This window comes from Rhodnius prolixus, unplaced genomic scaffold, assembly GCF_049639745.1.
Source record: "Rhodnius prolixus isolate KJV_2025 unplaced genomic scaffold, Rpr scaffold_6, whole genome shotgun sequence".
Taxonomy (NCBI): Eukaryota; Metazoa; Arthropoda; class Insecta; order Hemiptera; family Reduviidae; genus Rhodnius; species Rhodnius prolixus.
In genome coordinates this window covers 43,623,970-43,637,618 of record NW_027411634.1, presented here as the reverse complement: position 1 = coordinate 43,637,618, position 13,649 = coordinate 43,623,970, and the positions used below count along the sequence as shown (strand labels likewise).

At 31.3% G+C, this 13,649-nt stretch overlaps 1 protein-coding gene across 2 annotated transcripts; it reads right to left on the bottom strand.

The window, feature by feature from the left end:
• Nucleotides 1-3,366: 3,366 nt before the first annotated feature.
• Nucleotides 3,367-12,871, bottom strand: LOC141460187 (alpha-tocopherol transfer protein-like). Of its 2 annotated transcripts, XM_074139944.1 has the most exons (8): nucleotides 12,758-12,866; nucleotides 9,406-9,568; nucleotides 8,334-8,490; nucleotides 6,044-6,206; nucleotides 5,481-5,733; nucleotides 4,442-4,555; nucleotides 4,197-4,305; nucleotides 3,367-3,662 (listed from the first exon to the last, which is right to left on the bottom strand). In XM_074139944.1, the coding sequence occupies exons 3-8, from the start codon at nucleotides 8,476-8,478 to the stop codon at nucleotides 3,505-3,507; spliced, it is 942 nt and encodes a 313-aa protein (XP_073996045.1). In that variant the 5' UTR covers nucleotides 8,479-8,490; nucleotides 9,406-9,568; nucleotides 12,758-12,866; the 3' UTR covers nucleotides 3,367-3,504. The 2 variants fall into 2 exon arrangements, with proteins under 2 accessions (XP_073996045.1, XP_073996046.1); XM_074139945.1 differs by lacking the exon at nucleotides 9,406-9,568 and having other exon boundaries at nucleotides 12,758-12,871.
• Nucleotides 12,872-13,649: the final 778 nt, after the last annotated feature.

The following is a 13,649-nucleotide window of genomic DNA, read 5'->3' as shown; positions in this document are numbered from 1 at the left end:
AGATATTTAGAGTTGAAATTTGTTTCCGTTATATAAAGTGAAAACTTTAACTTCAAATATCTCCTAAACTACACGATAAATTTGTTTTATATTTTACTTGTATATGGAGACTACTATTGTCTATAATCGTGTAAAATTTAGTAAAAATCTATCGAGGAGACAACGAGATATTTAGAGATAAATATTGTTTCCGTTCTATAAAGTGAAAACTTTATCTTCAAATATCTCCTAAACTACTCGATAGATTTTGTTTATATTTTACTTGTATATGGAGACCAATATTGTCTATAATCGTGCAAATTTTAGTAAAAATCCATCGAGCAAAAAACGAGATATTTAGTGTTAAAAATTGTTTCTGTTATATAAAGTGAAAACTTTAACTTCAAATATCTCCCAAATTACTCGATAGATTTGTTTTTATTTTACTTGTATATGGAGACCACTATTCTCTATAATCGTGTAAAGTTTAGTAAAAATCCATCGAGCAGAAAACGAGAAATTTAGTGTTTAATTTGGTTTCCGTTCTATAAAGTGAAAAATTTAACTTCAAATATCTCCTAAACTACTCGATAAATTTGTTTTATATTTTACTTGTATATAGAGACTACTATTGTCTATAATCGTGTAAAATTTAGTAAAAATCTATCAAGGAGAACACAAGATATTTAGATTTGAAATTTGTTTCCGTTATATAAAGTGAAAACTTTAACATCAAATATCTCCTAAACTACTCGATAGATTTGTTTTATATTTTACTTGTATATGGAGACTACCATTGTTTATAATCGTGTGAAATTTAGTAAAAATCTATTAAGGAGAAAACGAGATATTTAGAGTTGAAATTTGTTTCCGTTATATAAAGTGAAAACTTTATTATCAAATATCTCCTAAACTACTCGATAGATTTTGTTTATATTTTACTTGTATATGGAGACCACTATTCTCTATAATCGTGTAAAATTTAGTAAAAATCTATCGAGGAGAAAACGAGTTATTTAGTGTTGAAGTTTGTTTCCATTTTATAAAGTGAAAATTTTAACTTCAAATATCTCCTAAACTACTGGATTGATTTTGTTTATATTTTACTTGTATATGGAGACCGCTATAGTCTATAATCGTGTAAATTTTAGTAAAAATCCATCAAGCAGAAAACGAGATATTTAGTGTTAAATATTGTTTTTGTTATATAAAGTGAAAACTTTAACTTCAAATATCTCCTAAATTACTTGATAGATTTGTTTTTATTTTACTTGTATATGGAGACTACTATTGTCTATAATCGTGTAAAAGTTAGTAAAAATCTATCGAGGAGAAAACGAGATATTTAGAGTTGAAATTTGTTTCCGTTATATAAAGTGAAAACTTTAACTTCAAATATCTCCTAAACTACACGATAAATTTGTTTTATATTTTACTTGTATATGGAGACTACTATTGTCTATAATCGTGTAAAATTTAGTAAAAATCTATCGAGGAGACAACGAGATATTTAGAGATAAATATTGTTTCCGTTCTATAAAGTGAAAACTTTATCTTCAAATATCTCCTAAACTACTCGATAGATTTTGTTTATATTTTACTTGTATATGGAGACCAATATTGTCTATAATCGTGCAAATTTTAGTAAAAATCCATCGAGCAAAAAACGAGATATTTAGTGTTAAAAATTGTTTCTGTTATATAAAGTGAAAACTTTAACTTCAAATATCTCCCAAATTACTCGATAGATTTGTTTTTATTTTACTTGTATATGGAGACCACTATTGTCTATAATCGTGTAAAATTTAGTAAAAATCTATCGAGGAGAAAACGAGATATTTAGGGTTGAAATTTGTTTCCGTTCTATAAAGTGAAATCTTTAACTTCAAATATCTCCTAAACTACTCGATAGATTTTGTTTATGTTTTACTTGTATATGGAGACCACTATTGTCTATAATCGTGTAAATTTTAGTAAAAATCCATCAAGCAGAAAACGAGATATTTAGTGTTAAAGATTGTTTCCGTTCTATAAAGTGAAAACTTTAACATCAAATATCTCCTAAACTACTCGATAGATTTGTTTTATATTTTACTTGTATATGGAGACCACTATTGTCTATAATCGTTAAAATTGTAGTATAAATCTATCGAGTAGAAAACGAGATATTTAGTGTTAAAGATTGTTTCCGTTCTATAAAGTGACAACTTTAACATCAAATATCTCCTAAACTACTCGATAGATTTGTTTTATATTTTACTTGTATATGGAGACTTCTATTGTCTATAATCGTTTATATTTTAGTAATAATCTATCGAGCAGAAAACGAGATATTTAGTGTTTAATTTGGTTTCCGTTCTATAAATTGATAATTTTAACTTCAAATATCTTGGAAACTTCTCGATAGATTTTGTTTATATTTTACTTGTATATGGCGACTACTATTCTCTATAATCGTGTAAAATTTTGTAAAAATCTATCGAGGAGAAAACGAGATTTTTAATGTTGAAGTTTGTTTCCGTTATATAAAGTGAAAACTTTAACTTCAAATATCTCCTAAACTACTCGATGGATCGTTGTGAATGAATTTGGCCAGTATAAGGGTCTGTAACCTCTAATGATTAAAAATAATGAAAAGTTACTGAGTATAATTACTTAAACGATATTGATGAAGTATGCATGAACTGTACTTGCTGATTTTTGTACCTTTTTTCTTTAAATCAACTCTTATACATATGTACCTAACTTGTTAAACTTTCTTTGTTAAGAAAATTGTATTATCATTTAAAGAATTTTTTAAAACTGTGTTTTGAATTATTCACTTCATATTTTTTTAGTTTTAAGTGCGTTTCATTAAAAACGCATTTTTAGTTGGATACATCCTACTGATGTATTGTAAGTAAATGCAAGTGTTATTCGTCACTGAACACAGATAGTTTAAATATAAAAATGGCCTGCATAGAGGTCGGTGATAAATTCTAAAAAATATTAATGAAAATATAATGCGTATTTAAACAGAGTTGTGACCATATAAATATGAAGGCATAAGAAATAAATTAATGGTGTAACCTCATTTGAAAACTTGGTTTAAAAAGTAGTTTTCAAAATCCAAAGAGTGTGAAATTCGAAACTAATGTCTTTGTAAAACAAAAATTATATTTCTATAAAGAAGTTACAATCACTAGTTCAGCTAACCAGCTGTTACTTTAAATACAATGCGCATAAAATTAATTTACACTTACCAAAGAGAGTACATTTTGGTTGCTTTACAGTTTACACTAACTATACAAAAATAAATTTATGTCTGATTTTAAAGCATGCGTGATAAATAAAATCAGCTATATCATTGTATTTAGCACTACAGATACAACCATTTTTCGAAATAGATTAACACTAAACAAACCAAACACATATGGTTATTTTACACACACCATGCTTATAAAACTAGGTGCAATATATATATGCATTAGATAGCTGCAATGTTATGCATAATAATACAGTTTTAGCAAAAAACAGTTGTCTTTGTCAGTCAATAATTAATTTCTTTAAGGAACCTTGTAAACCAAAGTATGAATTATTAGAGAATTCGTTGTCTGTTTTTAATCTTTTAGACTCGTCCGTGTATTCTGACAGTTCGCTAGAGAACCACTTTTGCAACGCGCTTTCCTTCTGCAGCCAACGATCTGCGCAACAACATTATACAACATCAAATCTTAAATGATTTTAGTAAAAGTATAACAATGAATACCTATTATCTAAACATTATTTCTAAAGCGTATTCATTGACTAGTCAAATATCACCTAATACTTTTATCTTCATAAAAGAGTAAAATAAAAATCCAGCCCTAATTTTAAATTAATATAATCTATATAAATGCCTACGCACCTCAAATTAAAAAGTAGCACTGAAATTGGCAATAAAGTTACAGAGGCTGTTTCAAGAGTAATAAACTCGCACAAATAATGTTTAGGGCTTCCTCAAACTTTAAGTCAATGTGAATTATAATTTCAATGTTTTTTTTTTTTTATATTTATAATTAAAATGGACATTATTATAAATATATTGTAAGGTAGAAATAAGGCTTTTAAAAATCCACAAAGCAGGATCTTTCGTATCCAAGAGGAATTTAACTTTCAGAACATTCGAAGTGAAAATAAGTGAATGCTCCAAACGAATATCGGTACTGCGACAAATATTTGAAGAAAATAAACGTTACCACTGAGCTGTTGGAGTGTGTAGGGCTCCTCGCCCCCGTAATCTCTGGGCAGTATGTTCTTGTCTAGGTACTTCAGTAATTCTTCATGTCCAGCAGAAGTCACAATCACCTGGGCAATACACATGCATATTAGCCAAGTAAAATCACTATCCTCACACACACACACACACACACACACACACACACACACAATGTTCTTATTCGTTAAAGTCTCCCAGCTTTAAATTTCTTTTCTTTAAATTTACCCTTTCTTTAATTTTTTTAGTCATGAATGGTTTGGCCAAATTGTTGATGGCTACATCCAGAAATGGTGCAGTATTTATGAAAAAAATCTTTCTTATCCGCAACGGGGCAATCTCCTGTAAGAAAAAAAAAAAAAAAAAATTAATTTCTTATGTGTCTAATTGCACTAGATACTACTTTGGCAATGAAGATAAAAAAAAAAGTAATGAAAATGCATGGCATGCTTTAATAACAATATTAACACCTACAAATCAATTTTTATGTTAGAAATTATGCTCTTGATTGACTGATCAAATTTTATATCAGAAAACAGTTAATTCCTGAAGTAGAAATAGAGTGACAGAGAGAGAATAAAACAAAAAACTATATAGTTCGCGTACATAAAAAAAATTAAGTAATTTATCTAATTAATAAATAATTTAATCTATACATATAAAACTCAAATGATATTTGTATCAAACACAAACTGTCCAAAACTACAAGTTCGACAATTTAAATTTCACTCATCGTGTCCCTAAAACACGGTTGCTCGCTAAGAACGGTTTTAGAGAATTTTATGTCTAAAGCTACAACAGCCATTCAGAAAAGTGGCAATTTCAATCCTCAGATTATTTGTAATTTCACTTACATACATAATATTATCAAGATCAGTCGACATGACACTGATATGGCAGTTCCAGCCCCAAAGAAGTGCCCTTTCATTAATTTTTATGGGATAGCGCTAAAAATAAAAGTTAGGGAACTTCATATAAGCAACAGCAGACCAGGCGAAAAGAAAATCGTTAGAGTTTCGAGAAAAACTGGGAATTAGCAATAAGCGAAGGAACCATTCCTGTTGGCTAATTCTGGGTTAAAGCCTTAATATATAAAAAACAAAACCGGCTTAAACAAGTTAGGGGCAAACAAGTCTAGCCGAAGTCATCCCAAAGTAGATAGAAAAGAAGAACATCATGGCTTTTTTAAGCAATAAACTTAACAAGTCTAGTCTACTTAAAGCTCAATTCGTATTAATTAATTTACCGACATTTTAGAGATTATTACCTGCGCCAAGTGGATTATATCGCTAACAACAGACGGTACTATTTTTAAAACATGACCAGCCGAGAAATTGTTGGCATCCCAGATGATGTAATCACCCCCGTAGATCCCCTCCATCCTCATTCTCATTTCCAACAAGTTGACTACTCTCTTTGTACAGTTGGCATAATCAAATCTTTCAGGGTCTTGATTGGCAAGTGCAGATAGTGTTATCCGAATTCCTTCCTTTGTAGGTTTTGGTAGGATAGCCATGTAGCTATTAAATAAAGAAAATAATTTTTTTAAAGACTGATTGCTTAATTAATTTTAGTGTTCCGGGCTTAGTTTTACAGTAAATAGTAAAATGTTAGGTTGAGCGCGGTCGTTCAGCCTGTGCTCGGCCTTCCCACTCTTCAATTGAGACTGTAATAGAGCGGTCCTCTCAAATCGGGATCACAAAATAGAAGGATTTGGAGTAGGTTTGATTTTTAAATGAAGAAATCAACTCTAGTTAGGGCTAACAGTGCCCAGCTTAGATGATTAGTTGAGGTAAATGCAAAATTGAGAATGAGCTGAAACTTTTTTACCAAGAATGTTTGGCTTGGTGGTAAACAGATGCTAGAGGATCTCTGTTGCCATAGAGATGGTTAGATTCACTCCTGTTCCTATAGTAAGCATCTAGCTTCCTTTTGGCACATTCCAGGCTTCCTTTACATCCGACCAGAAACATCTCCAGAAAGCAATCTTTTTCTATAACCGAAAAAGACCAAAATAATAAAACATAATATTAAAATTTTGATATAAACACATGCTCTTACTGTCTACCAGTTTTATAAATTTTGAAAGACCAGCATGAGTTATGAGTTAATCTCTGTAATTGTATAATACATTTATTAATTGAATATTAGAATTTAATTTTAGTATCCTCAGCTCAAGCGCAAATTGAGTCGCGTGTAATAAAGCACGCTTTTCTTTTCTTTTTTGTAACAATCTAGAAAAAACTACACAAAATTTACACCTCCACCTATATAACACAGATGTTGGCAACTTTCAGTACATACATGGATTTACAGATTCTTTAATGCCTCTCGCAGCTTTTAGGGTAATAAAAGGAGATAATCATGAGTTTAATCATCCTTAAGACAGAAGCCTTAGGGAAGTATCCCAACTTTTCTGCGATTGCAGTAGACTAGACGCAATGGTCGGCAACATTTCTTACAAGTGAGTCATTTTTAAATTTTTTTCACAAAACGTTTTGCTGGTGGGTCAATCACTTCTATTTTATAATATATTGCATGTCATCTCAGAGTACAGAAAATAAAAAAAAAAATCAGATGGGATAATCCAATATACAAGACAAACAACTATAAATTTATTATCATCAAATCCTTAATTATACTTTAAAAGAAATCATAAAATGTTAGCAGAAAAGTACATGGTGAAACATGTATTCCATCATTTTGCAACAAATCTTCATACAAGCACACTTTATTTCGTTGGCAAAAATACCTACCGATCATCTTAATTAAGATTTGTTAACTGAGCCACTAAAATTTCCCAGTGGTTCACTAGGTGACCCGCAGGTCATAGGTTGTCGTCCTCTGGGCTAGAGCATACAAACCGGTCCTTTGTAAGTCTAAAGTTAACTAATCACAAGTTTACGAAAGAATTTGGATCAGACCCGAATAGCAAAACGGATATTACCTTATAGTACATAGAATATAAGCGGACAGTAAAGTCAAGTTACCACTGAAATAAAAAGGGCAAAGGTTGATCTACTCATTTAGAAAACAAAGAAAAAAATGAAAATAAAACGGAAATAGGGGGATAAGGGTACAGCTTTCATCGAAAACATCCAAGATAACAGTTATTTATTAATCATTTATAATATTTTTTTCTTATAATTATGATAAATCATATATACGTACATGCATGTTAAAGTAGAAAAATACAAAGTTAGAGTCGGCTACTGTCTTGAATTCGTCTTACCGAAATATTCGTGAGCACAAATAACATACAGTTATTTTTAATTTTTTATAACGTTTTTCTTTTTAACCAGTAATTAACAGTTTGATTATTATAAATAACTAGATATTACAGTCAATCTACAGTGCTACTTGAACATATATTTTGTAGACGAAAATGGCCAGCATAAGGGTCTGTGACATCTAATAAATTCTAAAAAATAACTTATTAATGAAAATTAATGCAGTAGAATTACTTAAATATTAATGAAATGTTGGGTACTTGCTGATTTGTGTACCTTTTGGCGTTTAATCAACCCTTATACTTAACATTTTAAACTGTAAGTTTTTGTTAAGGAGTTTATTAATAACTTTAAAGGGGCCTCATATATCTCCTCTCTCAAACAGCATCGAGACTCCCATTTTTCTATGTAAATAAAATTTCGAATCACTGACGTGTCATTCATAAAAATCGGTTCAAGGTTCTGGTGTTACATTGTTAAAAAAAAAAAAAAAAATTATGAATAAGCAGTTTTGCCCATGTTTGACAACTTTTTTTGTTTTGAAATTTGAATCAAATTTTGGTATGACTGCTGTTTTGACTTTTAGAAATTTTACCACACAACAATCGGGGAGTCACTAGTCACTAGCAGTAGGCTGCTCATTCTACCTAAATACGAAAATGATATTTAATTTTTAGAAGGCAATATTGTTTTAGTTACGTAGATTCCCGAATGGGCATCAAAACTTTTTCTATTCTTGATTATTGCAGAATAATTTTCGGTTGCATTATTAGGGAATTTTGTTTCATTACTCAAGAGTAAAAATTTAAATTAATTTGCGTCCGCAGCCATACCAATGCCGCAAGCATTGATTGCTTCATGCTTTCTTCTTAAAAAAAATAAATAGGTACCTTTTATTTTGGATGGCGGGAGATGATGTTGGTGCTGTAGCCATTGCTTGAGGTGCTGCAGGTCAGAGTGCAGTTGGTTGCGGTTATAGCCCACGCTAGCCAATACAGCTTCCTCTAGCCCTTCACTCAATCGCTCTAGAGACATATTGCATCACACCTGTAACAGTCACAACTCCCTTTTATCTCCCCTCAATGTAACAATTCAATTTCAAAAACAAAGGTTTTTAGCGAACAGTGCGTGACTTACACATCAATCTGGCTTTGTGCGCAGACAAAATAAGAAGTTCAAAGCCAATTAATGTCTTGGAATCCTATGTTATTTTGTTACATTAATACGATTTAGAAGTTTCCATCAAAACTAATTAATATAGAGGAAACATCCAAATACATAATTTTCCGAAATGCCAGCCGCCTGAGTCAAATAAAAGATGGTTTTACCGATCCTGGGAGGTGTAAAGATGTAGTTGAGATTATCTCCTCAGATACCATTATATCATCATTTTTAAAAGTGCGTTTTTCTAAACACGCACTGAATATAGTGAGGAACAATCCTGTGATAATTATGCATCTTTATGTTGTAGTATTTGTTTTACATATAATTAGATTATTTATTTTGATTATTTTTGTTTTTGGCTTATCGAGGCTAAGGTCATTAGCACACATTCTTTGTTAGGGTGTATCCGTGTGTGAATCGGAGGAAATCGAGAGCGTAGTAAGAGTGTTTTGGTTCTTCATTATTACTAAACAGAATTGAAATCAATATCTGGAGAAACTAGCCGGAATTTAAGGAGTTAGGTCCATCAGCTTCACCACCAATGATCGCTTCGCTCTTTTTGAATTAAAAACCTGCTGAACCAACCAGAGGTGTTTGCTGGACTCGTTTCGTTTGGCTTTCTTTGGGAAAATGTATCTTCTTAAAACATTTATAGGAAGTTTTATATGTAGGTAGAACTGGTTATCTTTAACTGAAAATTAAATTACTATAGATACTGGAAATTTGGAAAAATCTTCCTTAAACGTGATATCAATTAAAAGAAAAAATGCAGTGCTTTAAAAAGTTAGTTATAGTTACTTTGGAAGGAGGCACCTGATGCAGCAATGAAATTGTAATTTTGGAGATAAATTGTTATAACTGCTTGCAAGGAGATACCCTGATTGAGCAATGGATCTGCTTTAAAATCTGTTTTTTCTTGTTTTGTTTCCCATAGTATGCACACAAACATATATTCTGGATCCTAGAAAATCAGCAAATCAGATTTCTTATTTGTGAGAAGATTAAGATCTGTCAAAGATACATGATACGGAGGGGTTTGAACGAATTGAAGTCTGAGCCATGGGAAACAATTATTGGTATATATAGTATATAGAATAATTTCCTTTTTTAAAACTTTAATTTAAAATAAATATTTTGTCTTATAATTAATAGAATATATTTTTAAAATTTATTAATTTATTAGTCTATTTAGGTAGAATATAATATTTGTTGGGAAATTAAAGATTGACAAAAATTAATAAAAAAAAAAAAAAAAAAAAAATTAAGAGTTTAGGAGGACGTGGGCGCTGGTTTGTTGCTAGTGTGACGTGGTTGGGAACATGATAAGCTAATTTTTTTGTTTGGTTGCTTTCAATTCTAAATAATTACATCATTAGGCGATTGTTGTGGAAAATTATGATTATTGTAGAGACTGTTTAATGAAGCGTGTCTCTTTCCCAACTAATTGAACTTTGAAAATACTGGGAGCAAAGTTGTTATTGAGTTTAGTCATGTCCCCGAAAATATAATTGCCCTTACCTTCAATAACCAACCAAATTCTAGGAGACATGCTCACTGCTACTAGAAGATTGCTTGCTGCATTGAGAATGATCTCTCGAAAGAGAGATGTTAGTGTTCGCTCTCTCCTTTCTTTTACACTCACCTCTCAATATTCTGAGCTTACAAAGTCCACAAATGCACAATAGGTGGTGTGGGGTGTTAGGAAATAAGAGGCCAAGATTTAGATAGGGTCGATACATCTGAGAGGTAGCATGCTCTCCTCTTCCATGCCTTCTCCTCCCTATTAAACATCTTCTACGTCAGTAAAACAAGCCGTAAATCATTTTCTCCAGAAATTCCTAAGTTCTTAACTTTCATTGAAGTGAAGTAATGATTATAAGGAAGTAGTGAGAGTTTTTCCCACTAGATTTTTGAAATTATTGCAATCTTTTGATTTTTGGTTTTTAGTAGAAAAATTTTTACTGGAAAAATTCCTTCAAGTAGGAAAAAGTGGTTATTAGAAATTTGTTTGCTTATCTGTTTAGAAGTATACATTCATCACCACTCAAATATGTAAAATCGTTGAACAAAGTAATTTTTTATGGGGTAAAGATGCAATCATATATTAAGCTTTTAGGCAACATCCGCAAATACCAATTTATAAAACAATGCAGCCCTGTATAGGACACTCTGACCACTACTTCAGAGCTCCATCAGAATTGTAGGGAGGGGCGACCACTAAGGACTATTCTTTGGACGAAACTTGGATAAAGGCATGAATAATCCAAGGAGAACAAAAATCGCGTTGACAGAACTTCGCACTAAAGAGAAAGATCTAGTCGCAAGAACAGCAATTTACGTAGTCAGCACTTTAATATGGTGTCGAGTTAAACTCTTCTCCAAGTTTTATTATATTGTACGTACTTGGAATGTTTAATATTTCTATTTTACTCATTTATTGTTTAACATAACTTTGGATTCAACACCTTTTTTTTGTGCAAAAATCTAAATTTTAAAAAACTTGATCTTAAAAGAAATTAGTGTGAGATTTTATGGTTTAAGCTGAGGCGTCTTTCCGTAAATGAGTTGTTGATTTGGAATATTTAAACTAACCAATCACAAAATAATACCAATCACTTTTATTAAACTTTGACTGGAGAGCTGAGAACTTTAATGCACATCATTCCTTAATGATGTTTAAGGCAAGAAAATATTGGACAAATTCTAGTTGGGTTCAGTAAGTGGCATCATATAGTCACTTGCAAACAAACTGTTCTTGCGTGATAATGGAGTAAAAGAAATGTTTTAGCTTTAGATAATGTGAGGCGTGGCGGGTGGGGGGGGGGCTGGTCATTCGTAGATAATGGCTAGTGCAGATAGCAGCTCGTTATCTAAATGCGTTTGCATCACTCATTACTTTTAAATCTACCTTCGTACTTGAAGCACTTTCAATAAAATACAGTTAAGTTGCCAGTCAAACTGTTTGCTCGGGACTCTAGAGAGTTCTGTTTGACAAAAAGTTACACATCTACACTCTCAACGCCTTTACCCGAGATGCCTAACGTACAAAATTCCAACTGGTACACCTTATAAATCTTAAGTTCCCCGTAAGCAGTAGATGTGAGTGGTGGCCTGAATCGGTCTAGCAGTTTCCTCCTTTTATTCAAAAATCAAAGTTTAAAGTTTATTAAAAAATAAACTGCATTTGCACTTATTCACCAAAATAGTACTCTTTGAAAGCAGGAAGCTAAACAAAATTTTCATTCTTCATTATAAACAGTGTTTCGAAAGACTCACCTTTATTTATATGGGCATGCGAATTTAGCAGACCATCTTCTCAAATGCGACCTTACCCAGTCACCTCACCCCAGCTGGATGTAGGGGTGTATCCCGTTTATTCTACAATAAAACTAAATTCCTCGCCTTTGGCATGTTAAATGTTTCCCGACCGGAGATTGTGGCACCTGGAAATCTTTAAGAACTTTCTAGGTTTATTCAGTACACTTGGCGATTGAGTCGCCATTGTACTGTCACTACTTTATTAGTTTATTATTCTGCTATCCGGCAATTTTTAGCCGGTTAACAATGAGCATTTTGGATTTCCTGCGTTTCTTCCCCTTTTTGGTGGGATCCCCCTTTAATACAATCTAATCCCCTACTTCATGGCTCATCTCTTCAACTATGAAGTTTTACTAACTGATGAGAGGAAGTTCTTTCAGTTACTTGCTGCGGAAATTGCGGACCAACATATTTTTTCAATTCTAAGTAAGCTGCATTTGTTTGTTAGGAAATTAATTCTATAAACTAACTACTATAGGATCCATTTGAAAGATCTTTTTTTGAAGTATGTTTCTTGTGTATTATAAAAACATAAAAGGAAATTTTATTCAGTCCATCCGAAAAAACTGACCAAAATAACAATTTTAGCTTTGCAAGAAAACCTTCCGAATCTGCTTACTACCCGTGTTCCATAATTTCGAAATGCATAATCGCATTTAATAAGAAATTTCTTAAATTGTGGGTAAATTTCTTTAAATTCTGAGATATTATCAGAAGTTCTGGAAGCAATTAATAGCCATTTATGAAACATCACTAGCGTTAGCCCGCACGCAGTCGGTAATGGTCACTAATAAGTGACATATCTATCATCAGGACAATTAAGCATACTTACTTGCGACCAGACTCCTATAGGACAGTCGAGGAACAACTGAGAGCTTCAAGGTAGCACCATTGAGTCCATATAGTGACCCCCCCCCATAATAGGTTATTCAAATATGTAGTTGTGGCCTGGGAAAACATATTTATGTAAGTGAGTTTCAAGTGGAAGGTTAGAGAAGATAGAGTTGCTCTTCTCCTTTATTCACAGCTAAATTATAGTTCAAACTAAATAATTTTTTACTTATAATGATTTTGAGAGTAAACAAAGAATTAGGATTTTTAATTTAGAAATTAAGAATTTGATTTTTTTGTTGCAATTTAGAATTTCTTTTCCGACAGAGCGAAAGGTTGGGAAAAAATAAAAAAGAAATTACTATAAACAAAACTTGAGTAAACAATTTTTTTTAAAATTTATGAAAATCTTATTGTGGTGCGCAAAGAACATAAAATTTCTACTTATGATTTTTTGGTTGAATTAAGGCGAATACATATGAGAATACTTTTATTTATTTAATAATTTGTGAAGCCTTTAGACCATATAAAATGGGTCCACAGCAGATTGTTACAAAATATTAAAGAAAGATACAATTAAGAGAAAAAACTTTTCAATTAAATAAATAATAAACGTTTCTTCTTCAAACAACTAATAAATGATAAAAAAACTTCTCAATAAATTAAATGAAATAAAACACAAGCAAAAGTTTAAACTAAACCAAAAATAATTGTGTAGCAATTGTAAGTTAAACATTTTCTTTTTCTTTTTTTTATAATTATTATTGATAATATACTTTAAACATGTTTAATGATTTAATCGTCACATATCTTTAACACATAATATCGATTCCAAATCATTTACGCATTTCTATAAATGGGCAGAACGTAAATCTTTATTGTCCTTGACTGTT